At 36.0% G+C, this 13,300-nt stretch overlaps 1 protein-coding gene across 1 annotated transcript in view; it reads right to left on the reverse strand.

Moving 5' to 3' along the window:
* Positions 1-13,300, reverse strand: part of COL12A1 (collagen type XII alpha 1 chain) — a 101,762-nt gene that overhangs the window by 22,791 nt on the left and 65,671 nt on the right. The window contains exons 45-52 of the mRNA XM_062608211.1: positions 12,292-12,415; positions 11,959-12,102; positions 9,587-9,751; positions 8,376-8,414; positions 8,144-8,282; positions 5,867-6,009; positions 5,376-5,485; positions 125-274 (exon numbers count right to left, since the gene is read on the reverse strand). Of these exons, the coding sequence (XP_062464195.1) occupies positions 125-274; positions 5,376-5,485; positions 5,867-6,009; positions 8,144-8,282; positions 8,376-8,414; positions 9,587-9,751; positions 11,959-12,102; positions 12,292-12,415 (1,014 nt within the window). The remainder of the gene's footprint in view (positions 1-124; positions 275-5,375; positions 5,486-5,866; positions 6,010-8,143; positions 8,283-8,375; positions 8,415-9,586; positions 9,752-11,958; positions 12,103-12,291; positions 12,416-13,300) is intronic.

Below are 13,300 nucleotides of genomic sequence, written 5' to 3' on the forward strand. Positions count from 1 at the left end.
AAGTACAGACACTTAAAAGCTGTAAGTACAATACCAGTTTCTTAGCAATCCTAAATCTTTAATAACTTTCCTCAGAAAATTTCAAGGGCTTGCATTAATGAATGGATTAATATTTATTGCTCACTGTTGCTGATCTCCGGTCGCCTTTTAGAAGTTTCCCAAGTATTTCATAACCATCATTTGTGATGTTCCCAGCCTCCTTAATTGGTTTTTCCAGTATTTCACTGCAGTCAATATAAATCTTAACATTTGATGAAGTTACAACAATATGGACCTGAAAAGAATTTTAATGTAATATTTAGAAAAGGCACATAGGCATATTTGCTTTAATACTTTAATATAATTTCACTGTTTAGGTAATAGTTTTAAATTTTCTTCCTAGCAATCCTGCTATACTTTCAAATGGTGGAAAAAATTGGACACAAGGAAAGGCTATGACATTTGTAACCTCTTTAAAATTTGTTGAAGGTCAATAAGATGTATACAGAAGTACAGCTAAGAAATAATATTTAATCTAATAGTTGAACTACAGTGATCTATTTCCTTGCTTCAAGATGGCATAAAAGTGAAAAATAAAAAGAATTCTTGAGAGGATATGAATATAAGCTCTTCTTGTCCTTTTCTGATGGCTAAGACCACAAAAGAGGTTTATGAGTCTGTGAGTGCCAGTGGGCTAATAGACTGTCTGTAGTTCAGAGGGTAGATTTAGATCCAAGGATCCAGCGTTCAGTTTCCACAGATGACTCAATCAGAGGCATTAGCTGCATTGAGATACAGAAAGTGAACAGAAAAACCTGCTGAGAAAAAGACAAACTCATGGAAGAAGCAAGAGAGAAATTTCCATGAGAAAATTGGCTACAAAAACTATGACAAAATAAGGAGAAACAGGGAAGAAGAGGAAGAGATTAATTATTGGAAAAAAGGGAAACTTAGAAGGGAGAAAAGAATGACTGTAGTAAAGTGAGAGTATGTTTACCAAGAGAATTAAGTGCTTGGGGAAAACACAGTAAACCTTAAACAGAAGAACAAACAAAACTGAAAAAAAGTTTACTATTCCAAAAATTTATAGTACAGATGGCAAATGTTATGCAAGAATTTCCTACATTTCTATGAAAACAAAACACATTCAGGATTCTCCAAGAAAGAAACAAGGATTGGACATTTTAAAAAGTCTAATATGCAGTTGATGGAATAATATCTTAAGATTTTAGTGGCTTTATATACCTTACATACTGCATATACTTTAGGTACAATATGATAATATTGTACATAATAAGATAATATAACATCTATTTAATTGTTAAAATATCAACACAGTAAGATAAGCAGTAAAGAATCCTTGAAGTATGTATTCATGTTTTAAAGCTTCCGTTATCATACTACATAACCCTTCAGAAACATACTGCTATTTGATGACTGCTTAAAAAACTTGGCATGAAATTAGAGATTCCCTTAAATGTCCTGAGTCAACAAGTGCCTCAACAATCTCCTGAGAATTTGTTCTTTTTTCCGTATTAAATATTTTCCCATGCAGAATTGTCTCCAAGGCATCAGCATAGTTTATCTAACACTCTTTAAACATCATGTGCTTTAGGTAATTGGAATTAAGACTTTTGAAAGTGTCCTCACTTTTGTCATCCAAAATCCAGTTGGCATCACAGTTTAATTCTCAGTGCTGTGTATACAAGTGGGTTTTTAATTAGCATTCCCAACAGTGTTTCTAGACCAAATTAAAAAAAAATGAAAATATAACTGTGTCCAAAGTATAGTTTGGTATTACCTACCAATCTTTCCACAAAATAAAATAAGTACCATGCCAGAACTTTAAATTCATTATCATTTATACATCATATACTCAGTCATTTGATTATATGATTAAATTTTATGGATTAACTAATGCATCAAGCTGTTTAAAGTCATCACATACGCAATTTACTAATTCTGCAAGGTATCTAACATGCAAGTCCTTCTACTGGACTGAACTTAAATAAAGTAAATGACATCTGCATAGCAAAGGTATTTTCATTTGCAGACATAACTTAGGAGACATGAATTTACATCCAGTGCTGAATTAGAACACAATTTGAAAATGTTCAAACAGCAGTGACTGTTGAGCATTACATATCCATCCAAAGAAGAAGCAATCCCAGCAACCAAAAATAAGCAGAGCTTCCCTAAGTCACTGACTCCGCCAGCTAACTGCTGATTTAGCAGCAGCTCTGAATTCCAGCTTGAATCTCATAGTCCAGGTACAAATCCAATAGAAGTAGGCATTTAGTTTTTACTGTAGATAAAACATCTCTGTATTCAATTCTGCTACATTTTTGTTGAAAACAAAATCTTAACAGAAACATTCTCTTCAATTCTGAACACACCAATATAAAGTATCAATTCTGACCATTTTCAGCGCCAGAAGGCACTGAAAGGAGATTTTAAGAAAGAAAACATACTTTAATCTTTCTTGCTGGACCCCTTCTAAGATGAAGTTTTATGGTGTTCTGGTCTACTGCAAAATTAACTACATCAATAAGCTAAGCAAACTATTATCCTATATGTACATCAGCAGACATACACTCATTATCAAATTTCCTGTAACTACTATAAAACTGCAATCTAAAAGGAAGTCTAGCACGGTAAGAATAAGAATGTATAAGTCGCCTGTCTCTCCAAAACATTCGGTTATAAATTTAACGACTGTCTCAGGCAGTCAGGATTTTTCCTAGGGGACTTGCCAGATTCAACAGCTTTCACCATAGCTATGCTACACAAAGTGTTCAAGTATGCCAAAGTAAATTTCCCTGCACAGTTAGGTGTAGTTAACTGTGCTTCACTGAACGAGCCAGTAAGTCATCAAATGAAAACCACAAAAATGCATGATATTTTGGAAAACATATTCACACATTCTAAAGATTTGTCATTTCTTTGAAACTGGATGGTAGGAGAAATTGCAAAAGTACCTCTTGAAATGTGTTAATCTTACTTTCCTTCCTTCACCCAGCTGAACCTACTGCTATCCTTTATTTTAGGAGCTAATCAACATGGCTGATACATAGGGCTTTCCCAGTTGTGAGTTGTGGAATCCCATGGTGGTATCATTAACAACCTGACTCATATAGCACCCAGTAATCATCCCAGAGAGAATCCAGAGTCAGCTCAGTTGCATGGTGAAAAATCCCAAATACAGCTCTTTAAATCAAGGCTACTCCTGTTACTTCAGGTGCTATCAACACCTGAACTTTTGATTCCTTCCTGGGAAGAGAAATTAAAAAAATAAAGAAGGGGAATGACACACTGCACTAAATAAAACATATTTTTGCTTAGGAAATAGTCTCACAAGCAAAAATTCATAGTTCCACAGCTTTAAGATAATTTGCAATTGGCTGCTACTGCTGTATATCATTTGCCATTTTAGGACTGCTTTCTGTTCATATGTATTTAACTACTAAAATAATACAAAATTCTGGATTTTATTTCCCAGCTGTTTTCCACCAGCAAGTGTAATTAAACAGTTATACATAACTGGTAGTATCGCTGGGGTTGCAGGTTGTTCCCCATTTGTTTTGATAAATGAGTAGTTGTTCACTGTAAGCACTGTCAGACAATTGTGCTCAGCTCTATTACATTTAGAGGAACTACAAGAAAAAATATAACTTAATGTCTATGAAATTAGCAGCAGATACTTAAACCAGACTGCTGGCAGTACAGCATATAGAAAGCTTCACACCGGTGACTTGAAGAAGGGAAATCTCAACTCACACTGAAATCTAAAATGAGGCATGCTATATGCTGTTCAGTGTCTTCCTTCTTGGTGATGACTCAGCTTTTATACCAAAACAATATCTACGCTAGAGTTTACTGACAGTTTTTCTCATGCAAATAGATTAATACATTTCCTTAAAATTCAGTTTTTCTACTCAGATATAAAAAAAAATAAAGGGGGGGAGGGGCAAAAAGCCAAATGCCATGGACAAAATAGAAGCTGCTTAAAGCAGGTACAATCCAAACCTACTCATAAGTATCAGTTACAAAGTCAATGACATAAACATTTCTTCATATATGCAAAAACAATTAGCCATTAAATAAATTATAAACAAGAATAATTGCATATAACAAAGTAATTTGGGAAATTATCCTCTGTCAAATTCTGAGGAAACCAATAGCTTTTATAGGAGTGTGTGATTTTTGTAGTCATCTGTGTTCTTAACAGATGAAGTCACACTAGCTGGCACCAGCTATCTTTCTCTGCTTTCAGCCTAGCAGAATCAGGTTGACAATGAGGCCTCTAGTTCCAGGAAGCTGACAGCGACAACCTCTTATCAGCATCCTCAAAGGAATGCTCGTAGTGACCAGTCATGAAGGAGAGAGTATCATAAAGAAAACAAATGTTACACTCTAGCCATATTTAGTCATCAGAAGAAAAGTGAACTAAATAAAAGGGAGATAAATGAAAAGAATGTGCATAAATGAAAATGTGCATTTCAGCTGACCAAAAATGTTGCAACTGCAACTCACTTTATCTTAAATATACATACTTAACACAGCAAGAAAATCTTTTTAAATTTTGTTTTAGATATATATGTAGCCTGAGTCTAACACTTCCTGATAACTAGAGGTAAGGAAGCCTGGCAGGATCAAATTTTTATAATTAGGTGCACAAAATGAGAAAAGCAAACACAAAACTATCACAATTGAAGGCAGATGCAGTAACGTGAGGATTTTACTAGCCATTTTGACAATTCAAAAAACATGAGTTTCATTCTAAATCACAAAGAGATTATACAATATTTTATGGGCTCTTTCCCATGATGGTTGTTTCCCCAGTTAATGTTACTTTGTAATATTTTAGGCCCAGTGAATTTAAGCCAGAAATATACCAATACACATTCATACATACAAAACATCCATATACATGTAATCTGTTTCTTAACCATATGAATCTTTTTCAATGTGTTATTCATCTCCAAAAATTGGTTCCCTGCCTTTATAAGTCAACAGCTATGTACTTTCTGTGGCTGTATTTTCCTCTTCTCTTAATGATTTCAAACTATTACACTACCCTCCAGCCTTTTCTCACCACAGCTTCCTTTCCTATTCTTTCTAGTTTATCTTTTACCCTTCCTCTTTCATGTCTCAGGATTCAGGCTATGATGTCTTGTTCTGGTATATCCCCCCACTTTCACAATCGTGACAAACCTCTTAATTGATTCAAAGAAGAGCTGTAACTTCAGAGATCTTGTTTTGCATGATCTGTAAGTCTCTATGTCAATTTACAGTACTGTATAAAGACCGATCACTGACAGTGCCTTCTGCTTGCTTGTCTTTTAGTTCAAAGAACAGCACTTTACAAAGCAAAATTCATAATTTCAATCCTTTACCTTATGGAAACTTCCATAAAAGATTTTCTTTACTTCATCATTATCAAAAGTTACAGTTTGAACCTCTCCACTTGTATCCTTGTTAAAGAATGACAGGACTTTGCTGGCCGCTGCAATGAATGAAAATTAAATAAATTTCATTTCATATGTACTATTGAAACCATCATCCTAAGATACACTTATAGATAAAATGTAGCATACCATCCAATTGGGTAAACAAGGGTTACAGATGGTCTTAATGACCCACAAGAACATAGACGTATTTTCTTAGGTTTTAGAGGTAATATCAAAGTTGAAAGGTAGCTTAAGTGAATTATTCTCAGTCAAAAATAAAAAACATAATTGATGTAGAAAGTAAAAACAAAAATCTCTTAAAAAAAAAAATACTTTTACCATGTAAGAATGCTTTGGGTTTGGAAATATTTTTGAAGAATGCATGCAAAGTAATGTAAAGTATTAATTCTATATGCAATAAACATAATCATCCTTACGATCGAGCACAACTCCAACTTGTGGTTTGTAATCTCTATCGGTAATCTGCCAAATTGCAAAAGGCTCATTAGGGGATTCAGGCAGAAGACGGAATAACAGAATGATAGTGTACGCCGGTGGCAATCCCTCCGGGTGAATCTCCCTGTTAAGACAATATGAAGATATTTTGCCACATGGAAACATAAGGAAAAGAAGATCTTCATAATCTTCTCTTTTTCAAAGAAAAGACATGAGAGTAACAGGGAAACCACAGGGTTTAATGGAACTGAGCATTTTAACTATTCTCTCAAAAGAGAGAGTACTTTGTGATAAAAACCACCACATTATTTCTTAAAATGAACTCACAGGCTGTCTTTAGCTGGTCCAGGCACCATAGTTATGAAGTCAGAATATGACCAAGAACTCTTGGAGATGTATTCTTGTGGCAAGATTCTGTATAAACTACACATATTTAAAATTCCTTGATGATAAGTAAAGAAAAACCTACTGCTGCATTGCTCTGGCCTGTTTTCGACAGGCAACAGAAAACAGCACGTAACTACTGCTGCCCTTGAGGCACAGGCACAGACACTGTGAAGGAGCTATTTACTGTATTCTCTGCAACTGGTGATGTATTTGGATTCTGCATCAGTGGCATACCTTTAGATTTGTGATGTTCAGACTGTTAGACATTAAAAAAGCAGAAAGCCAAAAGTAAATAGAAACATGCATTAAATGGCCTCCAGCATTTTCTGAAGGGGAAGGGAGGGAATGAATGAAGAGACGGTAAGAAAGGAGGTAGTTTATACTTCTCCTTAACTATTATAATGGAACTAAGAAGGTGATTTGGCCTCATGAACATAAACACAGAAACCTCAAAATGGAGAAAGGAACTTCTCTGTATTTTAGGCAAAGCTTATGTACCCATACAGTTATGGACACTGAAGTAATAACCACATTACTAAGTCAACAACACCACACAGCACAGTGCAAGAATAAAAATATTGAAGTAGATATAACAACACTATTTATAAGTTGAATACCAAGTTATTTCAGATATGGAAACAACTATGCCATCAGGATCAGGATGCTTTTATTACTTTGCTGACTCAGTCTAAAGTGAGTTTTACTTTCTAGCATCTGATGAAACATAAGTGCCCAGAATACTCTGGTAAGCCTACTCCACATCTTACAGCGGATGAAAGACTATGTATCACAACATTCTAAAAAGAAATAAGAAATAAATAGGAAGTCTGACTTTATTGTCATTTTATCATCTTTCTTACCCTGCTAAACTCAAGGTTTAGCTTAATGTAAGAGTTGCAAAAATGGGATTATCTTTACTTCTTTAGGTCATAAAAATCCAGGGCATCAGAGGCCTATCACTCTCACAGCTATAATGGCATGGCAGTGAACTCAGAAAGTCCGCAGGTCCTCCACCTTTACAGTTGTGAGCTGAGAAGGCTGGCAAAAAGAATTTATTTCTTCATATACTTCAGCTCCCTTGTCTGTGATCTGATCTTTACCCAGTCTTGCAGAATTGCAGACTTCAAAAGCTTGTATGAAAAGAAGATTAAATTTTCTCAAATTTTATAGGAATAATGAGCTATCTTTAGGCATCTCCTCTGACTCAGATTGACTTTTTTTTAAACTTACTCAAATAGATGGGAAAGGAACATATGTAAAAAGAAAAGGAGAGAATTACTGCTCCCCTCTTAATAAAACTGTGCTTTTTGGGGTTTTGTGAAAAAAAACGTTGGCAAGAATGACCATATATTTATTACCTCTCCATAATCAAGTTCTAAGACCGCGGGCTCTTGAAAACTCCACTTCCTTAGCCAAATATGGCAACTTGAGGACAAACTACCCAAATGACATCAGTGTGCTACCTACTGCAGCATGGTAGTGCTTCTGCAAAAAGTGGTGCTTATCCCTCCATACTGAAACCATTTCCCTCCAGGAGCACTAAGCTCTTTCTTTGTATGATGGAGGCTGGTGTTCAACTGCCTAAGGTCAAACCATGGATTATACACAACTCAAATGGTTGAGAAGCATAATATCAAAAGAGATCAACAGACAACTGGATTAATAGTGAACAGATCACAATGGAAGAAATAGGTTTGCATTTAATGAGAACAATGATAGATGTTCTTTGGAGTATTTTTCTTGGAGCTCAGAAAAAAAGAACATCAAATAAATGCAACTTCCATAACATTGTACTAATGATGTCTTCTATAAACTCTGTTAATCCTTCCTCAACTGCTTGCCTTAAATTTGAGTCTTTCAAGTTTACCTACCGTATTGGCTGGCTGATAAAGGCATTTTTGTGAAGTCTATATGCTACATAGCTTGGGAAAGAGCCCGATTCCAGTGATACGCCTTGTACAGAAGCAAAATGCTTCTCTGTTAGATTATATGATTCCAGCATCTTGAAACCTTTAAATCCAGAGAGAAAATGAAAAATATAAACACTGTAGAGCTGGAAAAGACACAAATGAACCTACATCAAAATATTAGACAGTTACTTACCAGGTGAAGTGTATCCCTCCAAGTAAATGAGAGGACAAGCTAAAAGACATGGAAAAATATATAATTAAAGACTATAAAACCTAACAGGATATGAACGTATATATACTTCATAAAGTTTTATTACCGAAAAGTCTGTGCTATTATGCATTATCAGCCAACTTTTTTTTTATATTTCTCATACTGTGTTCTGCTCTATGTACTCTTAAAATCCTTACTCGTTACTTTTAATATGATATTTCTACTGTAACAAATTCTATGGAATAAATATTTTAAGATCTAATTCATAAGAAGAAAGGAGCACAATGACACAGTCTTTCCATGAATATTTAAAGCATGAGTCAGGCTGTATAATAGATGTCAGATTCACAAGGAAAAATTTCAGATTTATATGGCTCTTCAGGAACCAGCACTTGAGGCAGTACACAGTTGCACATGACAGGCCTGAGAATTTCTCATTTTTGCCATAGAAGGATTTGACTTGAGTAAACAACTGAGCTTTATTTAGATCATTTTAAAACAGCATCACAAACTATAGCTGCACCTCTTTAGCACCCATAGACTGTGTGTGGGACCCACATTGGTGCCTTCTGTTCCAGAAGGACTGCATCCTGTGGAAGGGACCCACGCTGTAGCTGCTCATGAAGAACTGCAGCCAGCAAGAAGAACTCACATTGGAGAAGTTCATGGAGAACTGTCTCACATGTGAGGGACCTCACACTGGAGCAGAGGAAGGGTGTGAGGAGTTTTCCCCTGAAGAGGGAGAAGGGACAGAAACAACATGTGATGAACTGACTACAACCCCAGTTATCCATCCCCATGTGCTGCTCATGGGAGGAGGAAGGGAAATTGGGAGCAAAGATAAGCCAAGGAAAAAAAAAGAGAGGTGGAGGAAGTTGGTTTTAAGGTTTGATTTTATTTCTCATTACCCTACTCTGATTTGATTAGTAATAAATGAAAAACTAAATTCCCCAAGTCAAGTCTCGTTTGTCCATAACAGTAATTGGTGAAAAATCTCTCCCTGCCATTATCTCTACACATGAGCCTTTCGTTATATTTTTCTCCCCTGTCTAATTGAACAGGTTAGCAACAGGGCGGCTTTGGTGGGCATCTGGCACCCAGCCAGGGTAAGCCCACTGCACAACTGTAGCAGTATATAAGGCTAATAGCAATGTATTAATTTGGGAAAAGGGAAAATAGTGTCTTCTACTCACTTGAGGTAGCTGTCTCACACACAAAGGTGACAAGGTTATCTTGAATCTTTTCAAAGGCATCAAAGTCATCGACAATAAATACATGACGCTCACTGGGCTTGCTGGCAATCTTGGCCAGCTCATTGTAATCTACATCGGCCACACCAACCACAAAGATACTGAAGCCTGTAAAAATAACACTTGTTACTTGAAATGTAGTAAATATACATTTTCATTTTTCAGATCAGTATTTCACAGCCCATCTCTATCACTGATTACTCTGCCTACTCTTTTATCTGGCCTTCATTATGAGCATACATTCTGAAGATCCTTTCACCCTATCTAAGACCAAGAGAGATTAAACTCATTTTTTAATCTTTCTTTCAAAATTTTCTCCTCCTTCTTTCATTGATTTTTATTAGGCATTATCCAATCTCACACAGCCTTGGCTACATAGTCCCCTCACTCTTTCATACAAAATGTACAGTCTTTCAATTCTACAGTTTCTTAAATCTGTCCTGTGTGCAAAATCTCTGTGCAGACTATCAGTTATCCAGTTGTCGGTTTGTTGCCATCTCCTGCATGCTTCTCAGTTTCTTTTTTACTTTTTTAGGGTGGTATTTATCTCACAATTTTTTACTTTCCAAGTTAACAACAAGTCTAAGCTGGTTGTCTAGTTTTCCTCTACAATCAACAGACAGAAACGCGCAAATTCAGAATGCAATTCATCTCACCTCCCTAAGACAGTAACTTCAGGATAGAAGAAGCCATGGTCTGCATATGCCTATCTGTTGCTCTCTTCACTAGACACAAAAAGACTCTACATTATGACCTTAGATTAGACAGTTATTAGATGGCTTAAGTCAAATGATAAGAACTCAGGCCCTAGAATTTAGTCATATCACTAGGTGTACGAGCATAATCTCCTTTGTCAGGGTGATTTTCCTTAAATTAGCATCTTCTTGCCTTCTGCATCAAGTTTTTGTTTCCTGCTAGTTTGTAGCTTTCACAGAATTCTGTCACTGACTCATTTCTTCCTTTCCCTTCTCCCATCTAAGTCTCCATGCAATAATTTGACCTTGCTGCCATACCAGAAAGCAAGGAAGAAAAAAAAAAGAAAACCCTCACTGAACAATTCAGCACTATATAGAACAAAGTCTCCTACAAAATTTCACTGACATTGCACAAACATTGGAAATGCTACTTGGAGGCTGAAAGCAGAATTCACATTTATTGCAAATCAGAAAGCTATCTTTATTTCAATTTTTAAACTTTTAGAAGTATCATAATTATTCCTCTGTATCCAATTCTGGTAAAGCTTTGGCTGAAATACTCTGCCCAGCTTTTGCATTTAAGATGCAAAGAAACCAAAGCGAGTAGAAAGGAGAGCAAAAATGATAAGAGGTTGAGAAAACATGATCAACAGCAGGTTGAAGTAAATGGATTTGTTTAGTCTAGAAAAGAGAAGACAGAAAGAGGAAATTACAACATGCTTCAAATATAGTGGAAAGCGATCGGTTGTTTTCCTGGTTAACCAGGTAAATTAAAAGAAGACAATAGCTTCATTAGCCTGAAGAAACACTCAAGTAAAACGAGGCAAAGCTTTCCAACTATTAGGCTAGTGAAGTACTGAAGCAGATTATTCAGGGAGACTGTAGAGATTTTATGGATAGGGTAGCCAAACATCTTTAGAAAACCTCTAGACAGAGCTGATTCTTTCAGATCATAGAGGCAAAGATGATGACCACTAATAGTTTACATGCCTGTAATTTCTGTAAGGAAGTACATAATTTCCTTACTCAGAGAACAGAACTGGATCAGGCACTGTTATGCAGAACCGATGGGTGTAGGGACAGGAATAGATTATTAGACTCGCATAAGCCACATTCAGCAAAACTGAAGAGGAAGTGCAACGTTTCTCAGTTCAAAAGTCAATGAAGGAGTCAGTTCAGACCCAGCTCCACCAAAAACACATACTTTGAATGGAGATTCACTGGTTTATATCAGGTAAAACATAAAGCTCAAAAAGCCAGGCCCATTACATGAAAAGCAGTAAAATGGAGCACAGTTCAAAATGATCCTGGGGGTCCACACAGCAAGGAGAGAACAAAATAACCAAAATTCACATATATGAAACAATATGCATGAGGAATTACTTGAACGTTTTGGGAAGCCACACCCTTCCCAGAAAGAAGGCTAGAGAAAGAAAAAGTAAGCCTGGCCCAGAGATTTTAAATCCTTTAAGTAGTTTTGCACTTTTCCCAAATACTCAGAATATGTTTCTGAGTCCATAAATTATGAGTAAAGGATTCCCAGATAACTGAAGCACCACTTATAATTTCATTCCTAAACACATAAGGAGCTGAAACAGCCAGGTAGTGTGAATTGCTTACCAGAGTGCTGTATGACCGTTGCTGCTTTCCTCACCTCATCCTGAGACCGACCATCTGTGACAACAACAAGTACCTTGGGAACACCTCTCCTCATGCCACTCTCCCAAGTCAAAACCTTTTCTTTGATAAATGTTAGGGCTTTGCCTGCAAAGCACACAGTGAACAAGGAGTCATCCATATTATCCACAAGAAAGAATTATTATGAAAAGGCAAGAGCCACACGACAAAAACAGAACATAAAAACCTGATTGTTCAGCCATGCAATATTAGGATAAAGAGGCAGTTTCTGAAAATATTTTATGTTAAAGAAATATGATTACCACTCAGAATTACCTGTCCTTGTGTTTCCTCCTCTGTACTGAATATTTTGAAGAGCTCCCAGGGCCTGGGCCTTGTCATCAAATGTATTCAGTTTAAATTCAGATTTTGCCTCATCACTGTACTGCACAAATGAAACCTGAAATGGAACATATCACAGTGCTGTCACATACAGCATGTTCAGACCAACAGCCTCAATTTAAATATTTATTGTGGTACATTAGTAAGCATTAAATAATTGATATTTTTTTCATATATGTATGATTATGCATACACAGACTTATCTACATACACTGATATCATCCCAGCAATATGCACACAACACTTCTTTCTTTCTCTTTCAGAGTATGAAATGTGATGTAATCTTAAATACATACAATTGAATTATTCCTATTATTGTGATGCAGTATATTATTATGATGTCTATTCTCTGCTTCTTAGCAGACATACAATATCTACAAACCCTCTTCCAGGTTTGTTTAGGAGATAAAAAAATAATTCAGCAATAGAATGTCAGTAAAGTTGGATATATACTAAATTGTGTATTCTCTTGCCTTGAATACTGAAATACAATCACTGAACATTTATTCTGAAATTATGTGTTTAGTGGACCCATGTTATCTATCTTTAGGATGGGATGAAGAGACTTCTGCAAATGCCTCTCCTGAACGGCTTCTGCCTACTTAGTGGGGTTCTAGGCAGCTCCGTAAGACAAGGCTTATGGCATGCCAGCTGGACTCTATATATACAAGACTTCTTTCTCGCACTGAGAAATTAAAATGTAACCCTCAACTCAATAGTCAGACTGACCCCAAAAGAGATTTCTATTATGAAACAGAGAAAACCTAGTGTATAACAACTAGGCAGTTTTCTAGTTGTTGATGCCCTATAAAAAAAAATATATATATATGTATAAACTTAACCATACGTGGGCCATACATCAACCCATTTTCTCTGCTTGGAGGATTCACATACACTACAACTTTTGTCTTTCAGAATAGTAACCTCTCAGGATAGACTGGAT

This window comes from Pezoporus occidentalis, unplaced genomic scaffold (genome assembly GCF_034315485.1).
Source record: "Pezoporus occidentalis ecotype Australia unplaced genomic scaffold, CSIRO_AGI_Poc_V1 ctg13, whole genome shotgun sequence".
Taxonomy (NCBI): domain Eukaryota; kingdom Metazoa; phylum Chordata; class Aves; order Psittaciformes; family Psittacidae; genus Pezoporus; species Pezoporus occidentalis.